Source organism: Colias philodice, chromosome 23, assembly GCF_061535455.1.
Source record: "Colias philodice isolate Cphi_HAF_F1 chromosome 23, ilColPhil1 Martin Lab GWU primary, whole genome shotgun sequence".
Classification (NCBI taxonomy): domain Eukaryota; kingdom Metazoa; phylum Arthropoda; class Insecta; order Lepidoptera; family Pieridae; genus Colias; species Colias philodice.
In genome coordinates this window covers 7,112,434-7,139,031 of record NC_143108.1, presented here as the reverse complement: position 1 = coordinate 7,139,031, position 26,598 = coordinate 7,112,434, and the positions used below count along the sequence as shown (strand labels likewise).

At 33.0% G+C, this 26,598-nt stretch overlaps 2 protein-coding genes across 2 annotated transcripts in view; one reads left to right on the top strand and one right to left on the bottom strand.

Moving 5' to 3' along the window:
• The window catches only part of LOC149478133 (Y+L amino acid transporter 2), a 34,164-nt gene extending 12,120 nt beyond the window's left edge, over positions 1–22,044 (bottom strand). Inside the window, exons 1-3 of the mRNA XM_089709890.1 lie at positions 21,898–22,044; positions 7,165–7,405; positions 3,251–3,394 (exon numbers count right to left, since the gene is read on the bottom strand). Of these exons, the coding sequence (XP_089566016.1) occupies positions 3,251–3,394; positions 7,165–7,405; positions 21,898–21,899 (387 nt within the window). The 5' untranslated portion in view covers positions 21,900–22,044. The remainder of the gene's footprint in view (positions 1–3,250; positions 3,395–7,164; positions 7,406–21,897) is intronic.
• A 2,155-nt stretch (positions 22,045–24,199) lies between these two features.
• LOC149478131 (NADPH-dependent diflavin oxidoreductase 1) overlaps positions 24,200–26,598 on the top strand; it is a 50,523-nt gene continuing 48,124 nt past the window's right edge. The window contains exons 1-3 of the mRNA XM_089709878.1: positions 24,200–24,677; positions 25,768–26,051; positions 26,300–26,483. Of these exons, the coding sequence (XP_089566004.1) occupies positions 24,293–24,677; positions 25,768–26,051; positions 26,300–26,483 (853 nt within the window). The 5' untranslated portion in view covers positions 24,200–24,292. The remainder of the gene's footprint in view (positions 24,678–25,767; positions 26,052–26,299; positions 26,484–26,598) is intronic.

Here is a 26,598-nt window from a genome sequence, read left to right as displayed (position 1 = left end):
TTTTAGCGAGAAAGGACATAGGATAGGTTTTATCCCGGAAATCCCACGGGAACTATGCGGGTTTTTCTTTGACTGCGCGGGCGAAGCCGGGGGCGGAGAGTTAGTAGGTATATATTTTTATCAGGACTATAATCAAAGTAAATGCTTTTAATATTACGATTGGGAAAGTTTTAATATTGTAAAAGGTTTGTCAATGTTATTTTTCTATAGTGCCCATAAAAAATTGGTTGTCTGTAAAGTCGGTTTACTGACGATAGTTGAACGTGACAACGTCCGATTGTGCTTCTTTATCGCTCGTTCCGCGCTCTCGCTAGCACTTCAAGCCTTACATGGAACGCCTCAGAGCGAGGTAACGCCGCATGAGTCATGTTTTTTCGTGCGTGCAGCCGGCTCTATCGAATTATAAGACGTTGTCACGTCAAAATGATTGATTTGAGAAAAGGTGCCAGTTATTAATTCGTTTTTATCGGGCTTCATCGGATTACAAAGAATTACTGTATAACTACGACAATTACAAGAAATCCCGTCCCGCGTACCTACTTTGTAATATAGTAGATATTGATTGACCTATATCAATTTCAAACCTTACCCTAAAACCCCTACACAACATAAGCTAGAATCAATTGCCATCAAAATCACATGCAAACATAAGTCGAATTCAATCATTTAAGATCAGCTATCTCAACACCAATAAAACGCCTGGAGTCCATTTATTTCACAACAAAGGAACCAATTTGCAGTTCAATAAAGCAAATCCAACTTCGACTACCGGATTCAATTAGGCTGATATTGAAGGCAGTTCCTGCATTTATTTAGGAGATAAATTCTGTTGGTGACTACGATGCGATGTCAATAAATGTATAGTATCATCACTACATAGTATAAAACAAAGTCGCATTCTCTGTCCCTATTTCCCTATGTCCCTATGTCCCTTTGTACGCTTAGATCTTTGAAACTACGCAACGGATTTTGATGCGGTTTTTTTTAATAGATAGAGTGATTCAAGAGGAAGGTTTATATGTATAATAACATCCATTAAATAGTGGAGAAGTACTGTTATTTTTGAGGTTTCTAATGTGATGTCGTAAATAATTACATTTCTTCCGCTTACATTGCAAACGCAGGCTGAACCCTACGAGTTTTATCAAAATAATGTACTAAGTATTGTACACATTGAAAAGGTCTACAGAAAAGTCCGCGATGGCATATGTCTATCTCTTATGGATAACCCACAATAACTTTTTTTTGTCATTTACTTTTTACGACAAATAATGGCTAATTTTCGAAGCGATTTTAACCAATACAGCATTAATCCTTAACCAATTAAATACCTTGAATACATTGTTCATTTAATATAGATCTATATGGCCCTTTACACCGTATGATTTAAGTGAATATTTTCGAAGATATTACAGATTTAAAAATTGCGGGACGTACCGTTTGCGGCGGTACCGGCCGGCCGGGCCGCTATGTTTTTTTTTTTATATATACAACGTTAAAAGTTTTTCTGTAGTGTATTTAGTATCAGCATTGCACCCGTGCGAAGCCGGGGCGGGTCGCTAGTTATCGATATAATGTTTAATTTCCTTCCTAGATTTAAGATAGGTATGTTTCTTGGTAAAGTTGTAGCTTCCTAATGACGAATAATGTTGAACGATCGCGTAAATTTTGAGACACATGGTAACAGTCAAAAAAATCAATCTCTCCATGTATCGAGATGATGCAAACATCGTTATTTTTTGCATAACATTCAGTCGTATTCTGCATTGTGCTACGTGCAGTGAAACGCAGGTCAGAATTGTTAGACGGAAAGTCGAATTTCGTCTGAACTATTCTAGATAAAAGATAACTACCTAACCGCAGATTACTAAATAGTTACTGCGTAACCTAAAAAGTTAACTGCAGACATATTTTCCAAAAGTCGTGCAAACCACAAATATAATACGTAATATCTTGTCTTCTTAATATATATAAATCTCGTGTCACAATGTTTGTCCTCAATGGACTCCTAAACCACTTAACCGATTATAGTAAAATTCGCACACCATGTGCATTTCGATCCAACTTGAGAGATAGGATAGTTTAAACATGTAGGTACCACGGGCGAAGCCGGGGTGGACCGCTAGTATAATTATAAATATTTTTCATTAACAGAGTTCTAAGCGCCTAAACATTGAATCCTTTAATTCAAGCCTTTAATCCTGAAAGTAGATAATGGCCAGGGAAAGTGATCCTTTTTCTAGCTGGATTAGGTATCTCTAATATTAAATTTAGATACCTTTTAGGTATATTTAAAAACTAGATACCCGCCCCCGGTTTCTGTGGGATTTCCGGAATAAAAAGCAGCCTATGACTTATTCTGGGTCTTCAGCTACCTAAAGCTATCTACATAAGTATATACCAAGTTATATTGTAATCGGTTCAGTAGTATTTGCGTGAAAGAGTTAGCAAACATCCATCCGTCCATCCTCACAAATTTGAAAACTTCCTCAAAAACTTTAAATGTTATGCAAATCTTTGAAATAAATCCTATTCTCTAAAGTCTAAGCTATAGTTTAGCATCGATAATAGTTAGCCATCAGGCATCAAACCATTGACCTATTTACTGTCTGACGTCACACCTACGCTAATCCCTTACGGTCGAACGAATTCTTACTTAGAATATGCACTAACTATTCATGAGCTGTACAATTTAATTAAGTCTTTATGTCATGTATGAGGACGGTGATTGTTTCCATTTATACTAATATTATAAATCTGAAGAGTTAGCTTAAACACGCTAATCTCTCCTGAGAGATCCGATTGAAAAATTATTTCACTGTTAGTCTGTTTATCGAGTAAGGCTGTAGAGATATTTCGTCATGCTAAGACCAATACTTCAATATTCATATATATATATATCTTAGATTCTTCATTTGTTTATCTTAATGTCTTCTATCACAGAGGTTATTTGAAACAATGAGCAAGAACTCCGAGCCTATTCTGACATTTTCTTAAGTGGAATGCTAAAACTTTTGTTTGGTTTAACAAGGTAATCTCAAGAACTATTGTTTCAAAATTTAAAATTATTGCTGTTATAGGTAGGTAATCAATTTGTTGAGTGAATAGGCTATATAACATCACGCTAAAAAGTAAGGCATAAATGAAAAACGTTGCAAAAAAAAGACATAATATTTTGAATAAAGTTTTAGGTTGGTATTTAGGTAATATTTATTTTAATAAATCAAACGATTGTAAACTAAATACACACCTGTGAACACGGTCGCACGATCATACATTCAATCCAAAGCCGGATAAAAGCTGCGAATGGACCAAACGTCTCCATGATATACGCGTAGTCAGCGCCGCTGAGACGAATCATGGTGCCGAGCTCAGCGTAGCAGTAGGCGCCTACCTGTAGGTAGAGGTTTTAGTATATTTTATTATTTAAAAAGAAAAATAATACCTAACAAACAATAACCTACCACATAGAATTATTGGATTAAATTACAATTGAAACAGTTAAAGATTGATGCTTTAATCGCATAGTATCTTCGCAGGTCGCATAGAACTTTTCTGGTCAAATTCTGTATTTATACAATATAATTATTTTAAAAGAGATATAAGTAAATCTTCCCATCCAAAATGTTCCTAAGACAAGATTTACCGTATATACTCGTATAGACTAAGTATCTACTACATTATGAAAAGATAATAGAGTAGTTACTTACTCCTGTTCATATATGTATTTTTGCATTTATTTAGACGCGAATAGCATTTCCTCTCAATCGAAGTACTTTGATTGTGTTATGTGTGGGCATCTGGTACCTAGTGTTATCAGTAAAATGTACACAAATATCTATCACTGACCATTTCTATGTGAAATATAATTAATTAATCGTGTATAATAAGTGTGTTTTGAATTATAAATATGGGATTGATAAACCTAATAGTGAAATTCAGTTAAGTAAATTGACAATATATATTTGTTGTTTTAGTATGTTATATAGATGTATTATTATGTATTCAAGTAATAGATATTAAATTGTAACGGATATGATGATATCTAGAACGATTTAAGAGCATTATTTAACGAATAAACTGACGCATCTGCTAGACATAAAATAACATAATATATACGCAACTAGCTTTCCACCCGCAGCTTCGCCCGCGCAGTCAAAGAAAAACCCGCATAGTTCCCTTCCCATGGGATTTCCGGGATAAAACATATCCTATTTCCCGGGATAAAAAGCCTTTGTCCTTTCTCGGGTATCAAAATATCTCTATACCAAATTTCATGCAAATTGGTTCAGTAGTTAAGGCGTGATTGAGTAACAGACAGACAGACAGAGTTACTTTCGCATTTATAATATTAGTATGGATATAAAGAGAAGACAGATGCCTTTTAATCTGATTTCCCTACAGTACTTGTTAAATGAGTATTACAATTAAGTTCCAACTAGAATTTATAAGCCCTTGTCAAGACACCCTTGAGAGCAATTTAAATGTTTTGAAAGATGAAACAAGAAAATAATATAATTAAAATGTATTTTGTTAAGAAACTTTGCATTTAAGGGGTTTCGACAAGGAAGTTGCTTGCTTTTCAATTTTAACTTTAAATTTAACCAAATGAAATAAAAGAAGAGAAACAAAACATTTTAAACTGTATTTTTTGAAATTACACGACCTGAAATTGTGAAATTAATTTTTTATGAGGAACATCGTGAAAGCAATACAGAATTTGTAAATATTATGTAAGTAATTTAAAAGAAGGGGAATATCTCCATAATATTATATTAAGAATTGTTCTAATTTATAGAGAATGGTTAAAATGAGGAATTTTACGTAAGTAGTGATCCTACTAATATTAGCCAAAGTTCGAAGGTATTAATAATTACTATTCACTTCTAAGATGAAGTAAGTGTAATATGAGAAGATGGTTGATCTGGTTATCTTCTTAGATTTTTTATAATACCAACAAACTCTCGTAGAATAATAATAATTGATCAACGCTTCAAGACCACACAAATTGGCAGAATAATTAACCCGTCTCTAGTCTCTTAATAAGGAAAATATTCTTAGCGAGAGAGGCGTGTCGGCAATAGACAAAATTCCTTGAACCAGACCTAATATAATTAATTCATCGTTTCTTAACAATTCGCTGATCGAAACTAGGTCATTATCAGTCTCTTAGAAAGTTATTCGCAAACATTTCATTGACAAACGTGATTTTAGAATAAATCTCGAGTAATTTTTAACACGATTTTATTAGCTTCACCTGTATGTTTGTATCATTACATAAATTACATACATGACATGTTTGTATGTAACTGACTCCTATTACCTATAGACTACATTTTGACCCACTTTAAACGGGTAGATTTACTTAAAATTTTGTACACTTATCAAGGATCGGTGTCAATACAGAAACTGCAATACCATAAGCGTCCTTTTTTATGTTTCTTACAAGAGTAGTTGTTATAAAATTAGGAAATAGGACTACTAATAGTAGCTCAAATAGTTACAGTACCTTCATCTCGATTATTGGTTCAATCAAAATTATATCTAACAGGAAAAGCTTATCCCTATTTTTGTTTATCTATGCCATTATTGAGTATCAGTTCAAATCTACGTATTATATGATTTTTCGCCTCTTAATAGCTTAATGATTCCATGTTTAGTGCTATTAAAATTATCATAGACTAGCTGCTCCGCGCGGTTTCACCCCCGTGGCTCCACCCCTGTTGGTCGTAGCGTGATGAAATATAGCCTATAACCTTCCTCGATAAATGGGCTATCTAACACCGAAAGAATTTTTCAAATCGGACCAGTAGTTCCCGAGATTAGCGCGTTCAAACAAACAAACAAACAAACAAACTCTTCAGCTTTATAATATTAAAATTATCATAGACTAGCTGCTCCGCGCGGTTTCACCCCCGTGGCTCCACTCCTGTTGCCCGTAGCGTGATGAAATATAGCCTATAACCTTCCTCGATAAATGGGCTATCTAACACCGAAAGAATTTTTCAAATCGGACCAGTAGTTCCCGAGATTAGTGCGTTCAAACAAACAAACAAACAAACTCTTCAGCTTTATAATATTAGTATAGATTACACTACTACTAATTCTAATTAACTAGCACTGTTGAGAACAATGGCAGAATGTGTCGCTTCGTTAAACAAAAGGTGGTCTTCATACTTATACAATACTTATATATTACATAGTAGACTATTCTAATACCATGGTTAATGTATGTACATAGTACATGGTAAACCTTCAAGAATACCAAGCGTAGGGAATCAGATAAAACGTAAAGGAAGGGGCACCAACGTGGAGTAGGTAGTTATGAGCAAGTGCAAGTGTCCGATCTTTCTGGAGACCTTATCTTGACCAAGAGATAAATGAGTTACATAATACATCACAGCTAAACAACGATGTCAGTACTTTTGCAATATAAAGGGGTAATGAAGCAACTACTGATGTTTAAGAGTATCTAAGAGTAGCTAATTGCAGACGTTTAAGAATATACTGCTATTAATTACAACCCTCTGAAATACCACAGGATAATTTGATACTTAGAAAGACCACTTGGCCCAAGGTCATTCTGTGGTCACATAACACAATACTATGAACCTTGATCTAATAATATATATCGTTTACATAATCACGTGTTACGTACGCAAGGAAATGTAGAAGAGAATGGTGAAATTCGTCTTATTAATTAGCATAATTAATACAAATATGTCACAAATGTAACAGGTATATGAGAATCGATCTTTGAATAAAGAATGCAAAATACAATAGACAATAAAATGTTTAATTACAGAAGGAAAAACATAATGTCATCGGTTAATGGCGTTTGAAGAAGATTATGTCTGATGAAAATCTCTAATAGCATTTTTATTATGTCTGTACTATTGCATACATATTTTTGCATAATTCTGCATATCACGTGAGCTTTATCGACTACCCATCATTTAAATCTGTTAAAAATCTTTATATTTTGCTCATATACATATATTTCGGAAGGGTGAATTCAAAGCTGAGGCTATAACCATGCCCTTATCTTCATCAAACTATAAGTAACTGATTGTTACAAATTACCATGTTTGTCAGAGATTCTCTCTCGGAAATTTTTATTGGTAAGAATATGATCATCCAAAATCGAATCACAATCATACTTACCATACTAAAAACTCCAGATATGATCCACACTAGCAAACTAGCATTCACAGATCCCGTGTATCTCAAGACACCAGATGGTGACACAAAGATACCACTCCCAATGATCGAACCAACGATCACTGTGATGCCATTTAGCAAGGACATCTTCGCTTCCAACGCACCGCCCTTGTCATCTTGCTCATTGTCAGATTTAAGAGCATCTGTATCGCACTCTTCCTCACCGGATTTCGCTTTGGGTGACCTGTGGACAATAATATTTATCAATTAAACAATTAACATAACAACAAAATCAGCATCTTTAGGAACACGATCCAGAGTACAAGTTTACGTACAATAGCTGTTCCTGGCTTATTGTGCAGATCATGTTTTACTCATACCACATCTGTATAACCACTTTTCATGCCAATAAATTCGTTTCATTTAATTTCAGAAGTTTACGGTCACATAACCGTACAGAAATAAGGTTACCTAATCTATCCATCCTATAGAAAAAGCTTTTTAAGTAATTCCCTATCATCATTATCGTTATCACTACCACCATCACCATTTTTTCACATCATCATTTTTTCATAACTTGTTCTTCAGCGATGGTTTCCTTCGCTGATAGATATAAATTAAAGGTAGATAGATAAATAAATTATAGATGTAGCAAACTGCGAAAGTTATATTCATCTTAGTAATTATACCATAACCGACGTAATTGTTTTTATAGAGGTATATCATCACCAAAACTACGTCATAACAATTTTATTAATCGAAGGTAATGTCCACAAATCTACAGATAATAAACCCAATGGTTTATTAAAATAAAAGAAAGCTTCAAGCTGGGGTATTCACTGGCATCGAATATCGTAGCAATATGCTACGCACGTCGCACGTTCTACGTTAGAATGAGCACAACATTTTTATTTCTTAAAATTTATACTATGTAATTATTGCTCTAGAGAACCGTTCCAATGAGGTTTGTTTAGATAATTTATAGAATAGAATTTAAAATCCTTTGAGCTAAGGTACAATAATAATAAAGATGCATCTAAACATACTTTCTACATTATTTAATTTAGTTTACAATTGTAAATAAATATTAAATTAAAATCTTATAGTTAGACACACAGTAAAATTCCATCAAGAAATAATTTCCTATTAGCAATTGAATGACCATCTGCGAATGCCATAAGGAACATATTCCCAGGCTTTTATTTAGTTCACTCAAAGGAATGCATTCAAAGGGGCTATTGTAAGCGAATGGGGTCACACAAGGACGTACACTTGGTCTCCTTTTATATGTTATAGCTGTTGTTAGGGTCAGAATTGGTGAAATAAAGTAGGATTGTATTTGCTCATGATATTTTATTACATAAATACTGGCTTCGGTATAAAGCTTTATTTGAGGTATGTTATGCTGAAAGCATTATAATTTGTAGAATGTATGACAGTATGAAGTGGAAGGAAGTCGTTGCATATTTGCATTGTAGTAATCAAATATATTAAAACAACTGTATAAACTAAGTTATTATGTGTTTTAAATTGTCCTATAAGGTGTACAATAAAGAATTTTCATTCATTCATAAACTTTACAAAATAGGTCTGTAAGATATACAAATATAAGACAGGAATTAAATTATTAAAAATGCGGTTCGTAGTTGAAATAAAAGTGTCTTATTCTTATAACTCGCTCTTGCGGTCCGGTGAGCTTATCACGCAGAAACATTCATTCAAAAACTCAACATTGTAATAAGGAAAAACGATAATGATATCATAGCGATAACTGTAAGCAAAACTTTAATACACGCGTAAGAGAAGACGAATCATTATTCCTATACAGATACAATATCAATTTAGCATACAATGTATTTATAAACTTAAGTCTAGTCTCTAATTAAAGGGGAACAGATTTCACCGCAGCGTTTGATAGCGTCACCAATTGACGATCCTCACTTATCGGAGTCAGAGGTTGACTGATAAGTCCTTGCTCTGTTCCGGAACAATGGAAGTTCGCTGCACTTTATCACGGCATTGCATTGCGAATCTCTTTTTGATTTGATTTACTTGATATTGGATACAGACTTTCTACAGATATCAATAATTATATAAATCGGACGTTCTTCTTTTTTTGTTTAAACGCGCTAATCTTAGGAACTACTGCTCCGATATGTAAATTTATTTCAGTGCTAGATAGCTCATTTATCGAAGAAGGCTTTATATCATCACGATACGGCTAATAGGAGCCGGGGAATGTGGATAAAACCCCGGGGTACAGCATGTATATAAGTATACCTACATAACAGGAAAATATGACGTACTCATTGAAAGTTACATCATGCAATTGATCCATTGAACCATAAATTGTGTAGCTTACTAGACATTTCGATAATATAGTTTCAAATTTCATGATACACAGGTTTAAACAACTTACAGATTACTTCTAAAAGGATTATACTTATGCTAAAAGCGTAAAAAGTTTTTGCAATATAAAAACTTGATTTCCACCCTCTGCTCCATATGCATTCCCTCTAGAGATATGGCACGACTTCTCCCTATACGAATTTCAACCCTCTTTTTAAACCCTTTCTAAATTTGTTTTTGCACTAAAAAGCAATCTTTGGCTTTGTTCTAGGGTCTATTTTTAATTTTACACTTCAATAATACAGAAGTTAAGTATGGCGAAAAAGTGGAACATATTTATTGAGTTAAAACTTAAGAAAGGGAATTAGGTTTCCTGAAACTGAACCAAAATGTACTACGACGTCGGAATAAAAAGCTTTCTAGTACTTTAAGAATAATGAAGATTTACCTTATGAAACACAAAGTGTTCATTTTCTAAATGGACCGTTTATAATTAAAAAGTGAATTTTTAACAAAATAATTATCGTAATTGGATTTTGTATAAACACATTTAGATACCAAACATTTTCTGGTAAAATTTATGTAGAGAGCAGTTTCCATTGCCATAATAAGATACCCTTGTCAATACAGATAATTGTTTATAAAAAACGTATGTATTCAGAGTAAATATTATTCCAAAGACTAGTGATAACAATGATACGTATACAAACAGATAATGCTCAATGTTTGACCTCATGTGGTCATTTTGGTAAAACATACTAAGCTGTGATTGTGGCGCCAAGTAAATTATTTTTTATTGGCAAATTACTGATAATATGAGGTTTTCCTGAACGACTTGGCAACAGCCAATTTTTTGCTATAAAATAATCTCTTTGACGAATTTATTTATTTTATAAAAATTGTAAAATAGGAGAAATCTATATAGGTAAATAAAAATGAAACCCGTTTTCCTTGGTCACGGCATCACGCGTGAACGGTTGGACTGATTTCGATAATTCTTTTTTTCTACTCTGTACTGAGTTAAGCTGTTAGCAACTCATTCATAGATTATTATTTTTTATTATGTAGTCTATAAAGAAACCTATTTAGGCACTCTGTTTCATAAGTAAGTTCATTTCTTAAACAAAAATAATTTTTATACTAATTCATTGAAAAAATATGTACTTATGAATAAAAAAAAAATATTTAAGCTCACAACTCATTCATAAAATCCGTTATTATGTAAAGATATTTATTTATTGTACTATAGTTTATTGTCTACAAGATACTTAATTGTTGTGACCTTGTCTCGATCGATCTGACGAAACTGGGCCATTTCAAACTATACTTTTGCGTCACTGATTTAGGTGTTTCACATAGTGTCTAAGTATATATTTTTGATCTAATCCTAATAAGTCTGGATTAGGGTCTAAATCTTATTTGTTTTTGGCGCCAAATAGTTTAAAATGATTGATGAGCTATGTAATAATTTACTATTTAGTAATTTCATAATTTGATTAAGTCTGCTCGAACATTGGCTCTGTTATTGAAATTGAACTATGTAATAGAAAGTGCTTATCGTCTTGAAAATTAGTAATTACATTTCTTCTCGCGTTTACTGTAGAAAATATAAAACTTTTTGACGATAAGTCTGAAATTATATTAACTACATAGAAGAAAAAGACACAAAAAGAACAATCAGCATATTTGAAATAGAATTGTTGCTAAAAAGTTTTTTTAATGTACAAATAGCGAAGAGTGACAGCAGCCCTACTGCTTTATTATGACATCGCATCGCTATAAATTGTTGCAAAAGTTGCATCGAATAAAAAGCTAGTCTTAACGTCTTCTAGAGTCTAGTCTAGACTATAAGCACAATAAAACGAACCAAAAATCTATTCAACTCTTAACAAAAATAATAGTGCTATTGTTGGTGATTTTAATATACGGTTTAAAATTGACTATTTATATATATTTACATGAATTTACGAAAAGGTCCTTCGAGTTTGAACTACAACTTCTGTGTCGCGACGATATTAAATTACCGACTTTTTTCTCGGTTGGTAAGTTAATTGCGCGACTGTGACCTATTTTATTAGTTACATCCTTTTAGCTTTCATGAGTTTATGTATAGAAGACTAAATTAGATTATCGGTTTTCTTAGAGCCGACAAACGATAATTTGGCGCACTAAAGCCGTCATTTTTCTTTTCTTTTAAATAATATAGACAGTGTTATTCTTACAAATTTGCATTTGCAACAAGTCTATGAAAAATCTGACACCTCTCAAACTAAAAGCTATCCACCCGTTTACACTACAACGCATGCCTAAGTAGGTACTACTCGTCACTCGTGAACATACAAACATACTGTATTCGAAAATATAGTAAGGAAGATAGTAGAAGGGGCGAAAAGAGGCTTCCAATATGTTTCTCTTTTAATACATAACCCACAGGGGTTCAAGGAAAAATCATTTTTTTGTAATATTTGTCCTTTCGGCTTTCACTTTGATGGTACATGGTTTTTGGATTTGTCTCTTTATTCAGAACTAGCTTTCCACCCGCGGCATCGCCCGCGCAGTCAAAGAAAAACCCGCATAGTTCCCGTTCCCGTGGGATTTCCGGGATAAAACCTATCCTATGTCCCGGGGTAAAAAGTAGCCTATGTCCTTTCTCGGGTATCAAAATATCTCCATACCAAATTTCATGCTAATTGGTTCAGTAGTTTAGGCGTGATTGAGTAACAGACAGACAGACAGAGTTACTTTCGCATTTATAATATTAGTAAGTATGGATTTATTATAATTCTTCTGAATTTATAACTTTACACAAAAATCTCCTCTTCGATGTAGTAACTGGTTAAAACATCATTAATTTATAGATATCACAATTAAAAGACCACATTTTATATCCTCCCCAGACATTACAATGTTGTACAATAAATGCTGATGTAAGCTTCGTTTAAACTATTTCACATGATGCAATATTTTAGCGGTACTACATAAGCCTCAGAGTATTTCTTTATAGGTCATACCATTTGATTCAGCGATGCCTTGCTGATATTACAATGGCGAATGTTTTGTTTTTTTCTTTTGTGCTAAAAATACTTCGGGGAAATTATTAAGAAAAAAGTTGTGAATCTGTCTTTCCATTAATTTTTAATGTTCTTACACGGTATATAAAAAAACGATCGTATTGCAATGACTAAAAAAAATGTTAATTAGATAATGTCACGTGCGTTTACATATTTCATTTTAAGTACGCGCGCGGCGTAGTCTGATAAATTATAAAATTCTCGTGACTTATTTCTCGGTAACGAGCTGTATGAAATTGAATATTTATATTAGGTAGATCTGAAAGTTCTTGCCGTAGCCAGTTATCCAGACTTCAATTTCATGCGTAGGTACTTGGGAGATTGGTTGAAAAATATTACTACTTATTCCAAAATCATTTTGTAAGAAGCCCAAATGAATGAGAATTTCTCAATAAGCTTTTAACTTATACTTAAATTATAAAACAATTCCATGAATTCAAAATTTAAACACTACGTAAAAGTGAATATAAAGTTCGCAGAACTACAAAAAGTACCCACTTATAATTAAATATGACAATCCCAGACTTGCCAAAATTAGCGGTTCCGTTAGTCTTTTTACAACCTGATGTAATTGTGGACAATTTATCATTCCTGGCCAATTAGGAAGATACAGGAGGTCATTACACTCGAGTTGCTTGTGATGCAATCTTATTGTCTTCCTGCGTAAGGTACTGGTTCAAGCCTTCGCGGAAACGCGTGCCATCATCTTCTTATTAATTATGGTTTAGTAAAACCGGTCAAGTGCGGTTTGGACTCGCTACACTTATGATTTCGTATAGGTTTGTAAGGTAGGTTTCTATACGTAGGTTATAGAAAAGCCTACTAAGGTTGAAGAAAACTAAATCTGCGTCCTAGAATCACTTCGATAATGGCCTGAAAAACTGAAGTCGCTGAGTTCTTTATGTAGTCATTTTCTGATCCTGCTAGTGTCATCTTCACTTCTTTACAAATTATTATCAATACATATAATAAAATTCTAGAAAAGTGGCGTCTGTACAATGAAAATATGTAAAAAAAAATTAGCAGGGGTTATTACTAAATCGATCCCAAACCCAAAACTGTTGTTAAAAAAATTTTTGTCTGTTTGTCTGTTTGTCTGTTTGTCGGTTTGTCTGTTTGTCTGTATGTTTGAACACGCTAATCTCAGAAACGGCTTATCCGATTTAGATGCGGTTTTCACTAATATATTGTGGTAAGCTTCATTTAACATTTAGTGTTTATTTCATGTCAATCGGTTCATAAATAAAAAAGTTATGACCATTTAAGTAATCACAGCGAACATTTGCTAAGGCATTCTATACATGAATTACTTTATTACGTATTATACGCTAAAGTTATTCATTGACATGTCCAGATGATCATATCGAAAGTCCCCAAGCGTGGGGGGGGGGTGGTTATGCTGAGGGGGTAGTAGGGGGGGGGGGTCAAAGGACCTTTATTTAGATTTTTGCTCATAAGTCTAAAACCTGCACAAATAGCATTATGGTTACTTCTAGGTAAATTTTCTATATAAAAGGTCTTTGAAATTATGTCGTAGGTATTATATTCTTAACCCCCGTCGCAAAAAGAGGGGTGTTATGTCCGCTATGTGTGTTTACATGTCTGTCTGTGCCACCGTAGCTCGCTGACGGGTAATACGAATTAGATGCGTTTTTTTGTTACATTAGTTGTTTATTATATTATATTATAGGGGTAAGTGGGAATGAAAAAAACGAATGTTAGTTGTTAATGTAGGTTATACCCAAGTGATATATCAAATGAAAATAGACGACATGTCAGAAACAATTAGTCAAATTTTATCAAAATCGGTTCATCCATTTATTTGATATAGGGGTAAAAGTGGGAATAAATAAATGAATTTTATCAAATATACTCAAGTGACGTATCTAATGAAAGACATGACGTGTAAAGTACAATAAGACATATTTTATCAAAATTGGTTCATCCATTTATTGGATAAAAGTGGCAATAAAATTTGTCAAATATACCAAAGTGGCATATCAAATGAAAGGGCATGACCTGACGTCAGAAGTATAATGAGGCATAGGTATTTAATCAAAATCGGTTCATCCATTTATTTTATAGAGGGGTAAAAGTGGGAATGAAAAAAACGAATGTTGTCTGTTATACCCAAGTGATATATCAAATGAAAAAAGACGACCTGTCAGAAACAACAAGTCAAATTATATCAAAATCGGTTCATCAATTTATTTGATATACCTAGGGGTTAAAGTGGGAATAAATAAATAAATTTTATCAAATATACTCAAGTGACGTATCTAATGAAAGACATGACGTGTAAAGTGCAATAAGACATAATATTTTATCAAAATTGGTTCATCCATTTATTGGATATAATATGTAGGTATAAAAGTGGGAATAAAAGTTGTCGAATATACCCAAGTGGCATATCAAATGAAAGGGCATGACCTGACGTGAGAAGTATAATGAGGCATATTTAATCAAAATCGGTTCATCCAATAATTATATGTAGGGCAAAAGTGGGAATGAGAAAAACGAATGCTGTCTGTTATACCCAAGTGATATATCAAATGAAAAAAGACGACCTGTCAGAAACAATTAAGTAGTCCAATGTTATCAAAATCGGTTCATCCATTTATTTGATATAGGGGTAAAAGTGGGAATAAATAAATAAATTTTATCAAATATACTCAAGTGACTTATCTAATGAAAGACATGACGTGTAAAGTACAATAAGATATATTTTATCAAAATTGGTTCATCCATTTATTGGATATAGGTATAAAAGTGGGAATAAAAGTTGTCAAATAATATACCCAAGTGGCATATCAAATGAAAGGGCATGACCTGACGTGAGAAGTATGATGAGGCATATTTAATCAAAATCGGTTCATCCATTTATTGATTTATAGCGGTAAAAGTGGGAATGAATAATCGAATGTGGTCAAATAATATAATCAAGCGGCATATCAAATGACGTGTGAATTACAATTAGTCATGTTTTATCAAAATTGGTTAATCTGTTTATTACATATAGGGCACCTTAGAGGTGACAGTGGGGATAAATAATCAAAATGGAGTACCAAACGAAAGGATATGACATGTACATAATATATAGGTATGATTAGACATGGTTTAGATCAAAATCGGTTCTGCCATTTACTAGGGGTGAAAGGGAAAAGTTGAAAGTCTGTGAAAGTAGAAGGAATATGGGAGCGGGAGAATAACCACATCCTGGAAATTTTGAACTCTTCTGTACCTAAGTTTTATAGCTCAGTTTAGTAATAAATTTTACTAACAGTTCTTTTGTGTTATTATTTATTTTATTTCTTAACTTTATAATAATGTGTAAGTACTTATAATTTAGTTGTATATGATAGTACGTGTTTCAAGACGTGTTTACTCAATAATTGTGTGTTAAGTAGTAACTACTATGCAGTCACTATTCCACGCGGACGAAGTCGCGGGCACAGCTAGTTATACATAAAGCTTTACTATCAATGTGTTTGTTTGTTTATTTGTCTTCCTTAATCCTTTCACGTCACATTGGAGCGGTTTATTGTATGATTTTTTTTGTCCAGAGATAGAAAAGTAGACAGATGCTTTTACCGGAGTGACATCTCATTTCCACGGGAATTTCCTTTGACTAAGCGGGCGGAAAGCCTAGGTATATATTGTAATACATATGTATATATTATCTATATATGTATTTATTAAATATTATATTTATCGTCGCCTAGTACCCACAACACAAGCCTTAATTGAGCTTACTGTGGGACTAGGTCGATTTGTGTAATAATGTCCTATAATATTTATATTTATATTTATATTTATTTATATCTATACTCGTAATATTTATTGCGTTGTGTTTATAAAAATAAGGAATAAAAAGAATCGTAAGGTATTTAAAACACATTCCATTCATCGCATAATATTATATAAGCTTGGAAGAGTTCAAGGATTTGTTTCTATTATATTTGCTAACTAGCGGTCCGCCCCGGCTTCGCCCGTGGTACATAATATTTACGTTTTCTCTACATAAGAACCATCCTCGTACTTCAAGGAATATAATAAAAAAAGAATTATCGAAATCGGTTCAGCCGTACTCGAGTTATGCGCTTACCAACACATTTTGCGATTAATTTTTATATATACCTACCTAAGATTATTATACAAATTATACGGTTATAATAAATTTATACAGGAGAATATAAAAAATACTCACGAATATAATGTCAAGAAGTTAATTGGACTATATTTATCTAAGACTGGCTGTTTCCCGCGGTTTCACCCGCATTGCTCCGCTCCTGTTGGTCTAAAGCGTGATGATATATAGCTATAGCCTTCTATCCAACACCGAATTTTTCATTTCGGACCAGTAGTTTCTGAGATTAGCGCGTTCAAACAAACAAATTCTTCAGCTTTATAATATTAGTATATAACTAGTATAGGTAGATACCCAATTAATTAGTATGCCTACATATGGAAACCATATTTTTTAAAACCTAACTCTTGAAACAGTCTTAGATCTATAAAAAAATACCATCAAAATCTGTTGCGTAATTTCAAGTTCTAAGCATAACACAGTCGGCAAGTGACTTAGCTTTATACTTTGCAATGTAGTGATACACTGTGATATACTGAATAAAAGCTGAAGAGTTTGTTTGGTTGTTTGGTTTGTCCGATTTGAAAAATTCTAAATACCTACTGGTCCGATTTGAAAAATTATTTCGGTGTTAGATAGCCCATTCATCGAGGAAGGCGTATAGCTATATAATATCATCACGCTAAGACCAACAGGAGCGTATCCACGCGGGTGAAACCGCGGAGCGCAGCTAGTGTACAATAAAATGATTTCGTGACTGTAACATGTATGTTTCCAATATCATGAGAACAATAAAATCAATAAATACTAGAATCTATTGTTAACTTGCCCTTAAGTTTCGGAAAGGTCGAAAGAATCGGATAACAAGGGATATTAAGTTACATAAAATGGGTTATATAATGGAATATTATTTACATGAAAATGATATGTTACTAATTATTGATATTGGTTATCTAAATCTATACTAATATTATAAAGCTGAAGAGTTTGTTTATTTGATTGTTTGTTTGTTTGTTTGTTTGTTTGAACGCGCTAATCTCGGGAACTACTGGTCCTATTTAAAAAAATTCTTTCGGTGTTAGAAAACTCATTTATCGAGGAAGGTTATCATCACGCTACGACCAACAGGAGCGGAGCCACGCGGGTGAAACCGCGGAGCGCAGCTAGTCTATACTTATAATAAATCTGTAGAGAGGCCAATTCTGTACATGAAATATATTTAAAAAAAAACTATGAAGGGGTGATAAGGGATCGCTACTGATGCCAAAAATGCAATCAGTAAAATTTTTGTCTGTCTGTCTGTCTGTCTGTCTGTCTGTATATTCGCTATAGAAACAGAAACTACACGACGGATTTTAACCAAATTTGGCACAATTATTCTTCATACTCCTGGGCAGGTTATAGTAAAAGAATCATGTAAATCGGTGTAGAAACACCAAAGTTATACATGAAATACGCTATAAGTCATCGCGCGTGAATACAGAATCATGCCATAAGGATTATTTTTGTGTATCAGTTGCCGCGTTCGACGCGCTTCGCGGCGGGAGCTATAAAAAGGCGGCGGGTCTGCACCCGTTTCGCGTTGTCAAGGCATCACGTGTGAACGGCTGAACCGATTTCGATAATTCTTTTCTATTATATTCCTTGAAGTACGAGGATGGTTCTTATGTAGAGAAAACGTAAATATGTTCCACGGGCGAAGCCGGGGCGGACCGCTAGTATAATATAAATCTCGTGTCACAATGTTTGTCCTCAATGGACTCCTAAACCACTTAACCGATTATAATAAAATTCGCACACCATGTGCAGTTCGATCCAACTTGAGAGATAGGATAGTTTAAACATGTAGGTAGCACGGGCGAAGCCGGGGCGGACCGCTAGTATAATATACTTGTAGCTTGCCCAAGTTGTGAACCCTAGATTTAGACTTTTTGTGTGCCAAATTTTATTGAAATTATATTATATATACTACCTTTACTAAATAAACTAAATATCTTCCGTCTGTCTATTATAGGTATAGGTATACTAGTATAAACAACATTCGGATCTATCTCTGCGATAAATTTCATCAGGATCTGAGGATCCATTTTTGGGATAAAGGATAACCAACATCCTTCAATTATTCAACATAGTAATAATAGTAGTAGGCTGTAAGAAGCATATAAAAGGATGACGTAAAGATATATTAAAAACGTTTTATCATGTAAATAGGGCTTTAGTTCTTTAAAAATTTTAGAGGTGTGAATAATACGTAAATAATACGCGTTACGGAATATAAATTTTTCAGCAGTTGTTTAAATACCATGCTGTAATATCATATTATGGTTTTATTGTTTTTTTTTTCCAGTTGTTCTTATACTAAATATTGTGTCTTGTACTATATATTGTATTTGTATTATTTTGTTTATAATAACAATACAATTATAATAACAACAGATACAATAGATAAAGGATACTCAATGACATAAAGTATGAAAAGAAAAGTGCTTTGCGCACCGTAATCCATAAAATTAGGCAGAAAATTAGCTTACGATCACGGTCGGCGGTTATATTATAACTAGCTTCCGCCCGCGGCTTCGCCCGCGTGGTGTTTTGATAAAAGGTAGCCTATGTTCTTTCTCAGGGTCTAAAGATTGTCTGTGCCAAATTTCATCAAAATCGGTTGAGAGGTTTAAGCGGGAAAGCGTAACAGACAGACAGACAGATTATATGTATAGTAGGGATTATTTATGGTTACAACTACATCTATACTATTAATATGAAATTGAAAAGTTTGCTTGTTTGTTTGAACTCGTTAATCTACTTATAAGCCGCGCCCCGGATGGAGCCGGGATACAAAACACTAATAAAATATCGACAGTCAAGAACAAAAGCTTTTTAAAGTGAAACTTTTATTACATCGTCTCAAACTTTTTGGTCTGTGTAGCGCATGTCGCGTGACGGTCGGCTGCCGAGTAGGTATAAAGCAGTGTTCGGAGTCATTATCGTACAAATACGATAATTTTGTGCCTAAGTTTCACTTTTACCGTGGTTTCATATAACCACACAACATTTTTTGTTTTGGTACTGGAAGAATAATTTTCAAAATCAGTTCGAATGAATTGGATATTATTCCGTACAAACAAACATAAAACAATATTTTCAATCAAGGTAGATACATTATAAAGTACATGTTTATGGAAGTCAAGCGAAAGAAAAGAAAAACTATTCAAATGTGTAAAATTCCCTAAAAAATGTAATTATCTATTATTTTTATATTTATAATGTGTGCGTATTGTATTTAATAATATCAGATAAGTCCATCTTTAAATATCCACAATTAAAATGCTACATCAAATCATATCAAATCGATTTACAATGAATATCGATTGAAGTGCCCTAAGCCTTAAAATTCCCTAATCCCTTAGCCAGCTAAGGGTTTTTAATATATTAAAGTACTTCGAGGTGAAAGGTAAAGAGACCCTGCACGTGTTACAGAGGTCAGAGGTCAGATTTTACGATCGATACCACGTGGGCGAGGGTTTGGACTTTGGGGTTATAATGTATACAGAAACTTATGTGCGTACAGAATATATAAAGATATTACATACTACGTTTCCGCCCGCGGCTTCGCCCGCGCAGTCAAAGAAAAACCCGCATAGTTCCCGTTCCCGTAGGATTTCCGGGATTGCGTCATTTTCCCGGGATAAAAAGTAGCCTATGTCTCGGGTATCAAAATATCGCCATACCAAATTTCATGAAAATTGGTTCAGTAGTTAAGGCGTGATTGAGTAACAGACAGACAGACAGAGTTACATTCGCATTTATAATATTAATTGTATAGTATGGATTCTTCAGAATATTGTACTTGATAGAAGTTTTATGAATTTCCTTGCAAATAGACGAATAGAGGAAGTTCTGACTTACAATCTGCGTAAGACAAAAAATCCTACACGATTACCTATCTATTTGTATTATTTGTATTTTATACGTTATTTATGTTTAGGAGAGAAGAAGAAGAATTTCAATTTTATTATTGAATTTCAAAATATGAACACATTTTTGCATAATATTAATAGGATAAAATAATATATCTCAAATTCTCTAAATGCTAATTACTTAGAATAGGCCAAAGTAAAAAGTACACGAGGTAACCATTTCAGAGAAAAACGACAAATGATATTATGTTACATACCTATATTTAAATATTTTTTTTTATATAATATAATATAGAATCCCGTAAGCAGCAATGGCATAATCCAAATTAGGTACAATGAATGAAAACATTATTACAAGACCACGATCCTTAGATACTAATATTATAAATGTGAAAGTGTTTGTGTGTTTGTCTTTCTTTTATGTAGGTATGCTATGGAGCAATTTTATAGTAGGTACCTAAGTATTTATTTTTGAATCTAGCGATAATTAGGAGTGTAGAGCGTTAGATATTTCAAACTACGGTAAAACATCTCATTCCCATGTGAATTTCTTTAGCTAAGCCGTGAGTAAAGCCGTGGGCGGAAAATAAGTTATAATATAAAATATACTTCTACTATACTTTCTGATCTTACTCAGTAAAAAATTGTGTAAAAATATACTCGCCTTACTTTTTTATGTGTTGGAAATACTTCGTAGCGACATAATATTTTAGAAAGGATATTAAACCCAACGTGGATTTGAAAGGATGCGCAAATTAAAACCGTCTTTCATCTCCAAAAAATGCTAAGCTACCTTTTATTTATTCTGCAAGTCTTTATTGTAAAATCTTGCTTTTGTAAGATAATGACAAGATATTTCTTTGTAAATTGCAATAATGAGAGCATTTTGTGTTGCTTTCTCTATTTCTCAATTTATTACAATGATCGTAGCTGACGAAATTTTGTGAAGACACGCGGGTGCAATTAAGAATTACGAATTAGTTTCTGAGAATTTTGCGATTTTTTTTTAACTTTGTCATTTATACCATCGTATTTTTCTATGCTATAAAAATAATATAAAATGTGTATTATTTTAAATATTCTTATATTTAATTATTATATAATTATTAACAAATTCCTGCTGTAACTATACGGCTGGATGACCTTCGACCAATCATAAATTGAACTATTAGCATAATCACCAAATACTGTCGCACTGATAACCTTTTGAGAGAAGATATTATCGCGAACTTTTCTATTTCAATATAAAATATCAGAGATGAATTTTATATAAATCATTATTTAGAAAATTAAAATAATGTTCAGTACTTACATTTTGATGGTTATCAATCGATTTTTTTCGATTTACTATGATATAATTTTTTTAGACACTTCACTGATTTTTCCCGCCTTTTTAAAATGGGGCGACTAAGCCCGCCAACACGGACCGCGAGACTGCCGTGCGCCAATTCAAAGAGAGAGGGAATATCAGCTCTGTATGAGAGCAATAGAGAGATGCAGACTTCGCACGTATTGAACGAGATTTTCGAATGAGGGATGAATTGGGGTGGTTTACGTGAGATGGGTTGTAAGTTATTTTTAGAACAATGTTTTTTTTTTCATTTGGCTTGGACCCTTGCATGTTTAATGTCTATCGGTATTGGCATCGGTATTCTTCTGTGGTATTTTTATTAAACACTTATTGATATGAACGTGAGGAATTTTATTGCAGTTCGTATGTTGTACAGGTAAATTAGCTTGGAGAAATTTTTGCGTTTGTAGTAGTGTATGGTCAGCAAATAAAATAAAACAACATTTTATTTTTAGTTTTTATTTTATACAGGGTTACTTGTAAAACACCAGCAACCTCGCAGGACAAGATAGCTAACATCATAAATAACAACATTTGTTCTACGACTTTTGGCATAACGCAATAAATTATTTTTAAATGATTTTTTAAACTTTTATTGTACTCTCCTTACATTTGTAAGTCTATGTTCTATTAATTATCGGATGGACGACGCGACGCCCCCTTCCCCCTCTCGTTCGCTTTTTGTTTACGTAATTTTTGGGAGGCGTAGAGTTTATAATATTCAGACGGAAAATTAAATGAATATTTATTTTTGTATGAAAATAAAATCTAACAAATTATCAAAAGTCGAAATGTTGTTACTTATGATGTTAGCTATCTTGTCCTGCGAGGTTGCCGGTGTTTTACAAGTAACCCTGTATATATAAGGGATTTTAAATTAAACTATATGTGTTTCTCCTCTGAAAAAGATGAGACTTTATTTTAATATTTGCACATTTAACATACATATAACTTTTACATTAACAATGTTACTAAAATGAAAAATTTACTAACCTGAAAAAGAAACGACATTTAAAGTTTAATTCTTTAGTTTGAGAAGTCAAAGGCTTGCCTCGACCATGTTTTAACACTGGAGCCATATTGAATTAACAATATAAAGTTACAACACTTACACACAAATTAAACACTAGTTATGGCCCTGCCTTCATACAAAACTGCTGAATACGCCGTTCGCACGGGAATAGAATGTGGATGCGATTTCCCTTATAGCATCCAAGCTTACGTCTTTATAATTATTAAACTGTATAAATTCATTCTTTAACTCCGGTCTGCATCGTGCAGACATGGGTGTAAAAGTCTCATTTTAGCTATTAAATGTAGTTTTTAAGTACATCTGAGTTTTCATTTGGGGCCTCCGGCTGCGGGACATGTAATTCACTTCAACAAATATTATAACAATAATAACAAATAATAACAACAATCAACAAATACAAAATTTATCAATTAAACTACGTACATAATAATTATAATTTTTGAATGAAATGTGCTTTATGTTCTAACGCTACCAAACGACTGCACGTGGCACCTGCGGACAGCGTAAACTGGTTTATTCTGGTTTTGTGCGTGTTTCCACTTTCCACTATCAAGTGACGATTTATTTATTTGTTTTGTTTCGTAATTATTATGGTCAAATATTAATTATGAAACAAATTATTATGGACACGATATTTTATTGTTTCACGGTAGTCGCCTTGTCGTTTGCTCAAGGACGTAAAATTGAATGATATATTTTTTTTTATAAAGTCAAAACCATTTTCTTTCAAATAAAAACTTGTTTTTATTGAAAACAAAAGTGTTGCTAGGAATAAGTATAAAGTTAAATAGTAATGTTAGGATATCGAAACATTTTTGTATAGGCCAGAACGATATAGTGGAAACGCGCTCTAAGATCTGAGTAATATACACACCACTACATATGCAAAAATTTCTCCAAGCTAATTTACCTGTACATGTTCGAAAATTTAAATAAAACATGACGTATGATGAGAATCAACTTCCGTTCAAATATTGACATTGCTAAAAATGATTCATTATTAACTAAAGAAATAACTAATATGTAATCAAAAATGCGAAATATAAATATTTTATAAAAAAAAATTTTGGAACATAAAACGTTATTAAATTATAATTTAAGAGATTTTTCGATAAAATTTCAATTTTTTTGTAAACTGTAAAGTCTAAATGTCACTTGTCATCTGTCGATCAGCTGATATATACTGATAATGTCAATAATTATTGATTTAGTGCAGAATTGTGTGCAGAATTGTGTGCAGAATTGTCATCTGGTGGGTGCAGTGTTGTGTTTTATTGATTAAAACATTATTAAAAGCGAATTTCTTCAGTCCCGAACACAAAAATGACGTTCGCGAATAGGATTGTGATATTGTATGGGAGCCAGACATATACTGCCCAAGAATACGCCGAGAGAATATGGCGAACCACCAAATTATTAGATTTGAAAGGGCCGGTGCAGGCAATGGATGACTATCCAGTTTCTCGCCTTATTCATGAGGAATACGCTTTGTTCGTCTGCTCAACAACCGGGGAGGGAGACGAACCAGACAATATGAAGACCTTCTGGAAGTTTCTGCTGCGAAAAAATCTGCCTGCGAAATCGCTCACGAATCTTAAATTTGGTGTGATTGGCTTGGGAGATTCTTCGTATTCCAAGTTCAATTTTGCGGCTAAGAAGCTGCATAAACGTTTGCTGCAATTAGGAGCTCAGGCTTTACATGAAATAGGTATTAAGTTTTTCGTAGAATTTAGTTTATTAGGATCTCATAATTAATTTAATGAGGCCAAGGTTGGTGCAACATTTTACCTCTTTACTGATACTACTGCAGTTAAATTTCTTTATTTTAATTAAAACAAAGATCATACAGATATATGAAAAACTAGCTGTGTCATATGCCCTGCGGTTTTATCCGCATTGCTCCACTCATGATGGTCTTAGCGTGATGATATGTAGCCTATAGCCTTCCTCGATAAATGGGCTATCTAACAGCGAAATAATTTTTCAAATCGGACCAGTAGTTCGTGAGATAAGCGTGTTCAAACAAATATACAAATAAACTCTTCAGCTTTATAATATTAAGTATAGGCAAAATATAATACAATTTTACTTTTCATTTTGATTATACATTGACATGGCAAATTTATTGTTTTATCCATATGTCTCCGATTGATGTTCCATTCCCTAAATACGGAAAATTTATATCACATATACACCGGTCATTGTTCTTTAAGACTAGACAGATAAATAAAAGGCTTCCTTTTTATTGATTAGATAAAATAAAATATATTTAGCTATCAATTTAGGTGATACTGTAACTGGTACATATAACCTATTATAAGTTGTGTGAGATAAAAAAATTAATTAATATTATAGTCAGTTATGTTCATAAGAGACTAAACCAAGAGTCAATCCTATTTGGTATTATATTATATGCGAAGGTTTGTATATTTGTTTGTTTGTTACTCCTTGACAGAAAAATAGCTGAACCGATTTTATGAAATTTTGCACACACATAGGCCGGTTTTTCTTTGAAAACGCAGGACAAGCTAAATGCAAAAAACTAGTATTATTATATTGAAAGATTCAAATTTACAAGTTATTTTGTATTATTTTTATCCGTCTTCACTAGCTATTTTAATTGATTTTGTACTTCTGTACTTTTTCACTAATATTAAAGAGAAGAACTGAAACTCAATAACATTTAGATGACTTTAATAAACAGTAAGAACTCACATTATTCCTAAGTAAGTTTAAGCTTCTATTAATTAAATCATGCTCAACGATTGCCTACTACTAAATACATATTATATTTTTAGCACTATGCGACTATCAACATGACTTAGGCCATGACGCAGTAATGATTCCATGGCTTAAAACCTTCTTGGCCAAAATAAAACCTGACATAAGTGCCCCAGATCTTGGGGCATTAAAATTCATACCTCGTTGGAAGGTGTCCCTCACTAAAACTGATGTTGCCATCAAAGAAAATGGGATCACTAAAGACATCTATTTTGGGACTAGCAACACTGATCACTTTGTGAATCCGTTGCATTTGGAAATTGAAAGCAACAAGCGTATTACTCATGAGAGTCATTTTCAAGTAAGTTTTTAATGGGTTTTACATATTATTTTAACAACATTTTTTGCAAATAACAAATTTCTTGCATACTAAATTATAATAAGTCAGAAAAAGTGGGGATATTTTTTTAGTGAACACTTGCAACAAATACACCTTCTTGTGTTGCAAGAGCTTTAAGTTAACTCAAATTGGCAAAATGAAGAGAAGTCTGTAGCCAGGAGGCAGTAATAAACTTATTATGCTTATTAATAGAGCTCCTTATCTTTTAGGATGTAAGATTAACAGTTTTCAAATCTGTAACTCATGATAATATAAATTATAATCCTGGCGATGTGTTCAACATTAGGCCTCGAAATAGTAAGGAGGACATTGCAGATCTGTTTGATATATTGGCAAGTCATGGGATTGATATTAAACCTCACTACATGCTGCATGTTGCAGAATGCCATGAAGGTAAGTTAATTCACGAAAGTTTATTTTTATTGTGTACTGGCAACTTATTATGTATTTTTATTCACATTGAATATGTGATTTATTACCACAGTTTATTACAATGCTAATTAAGGAT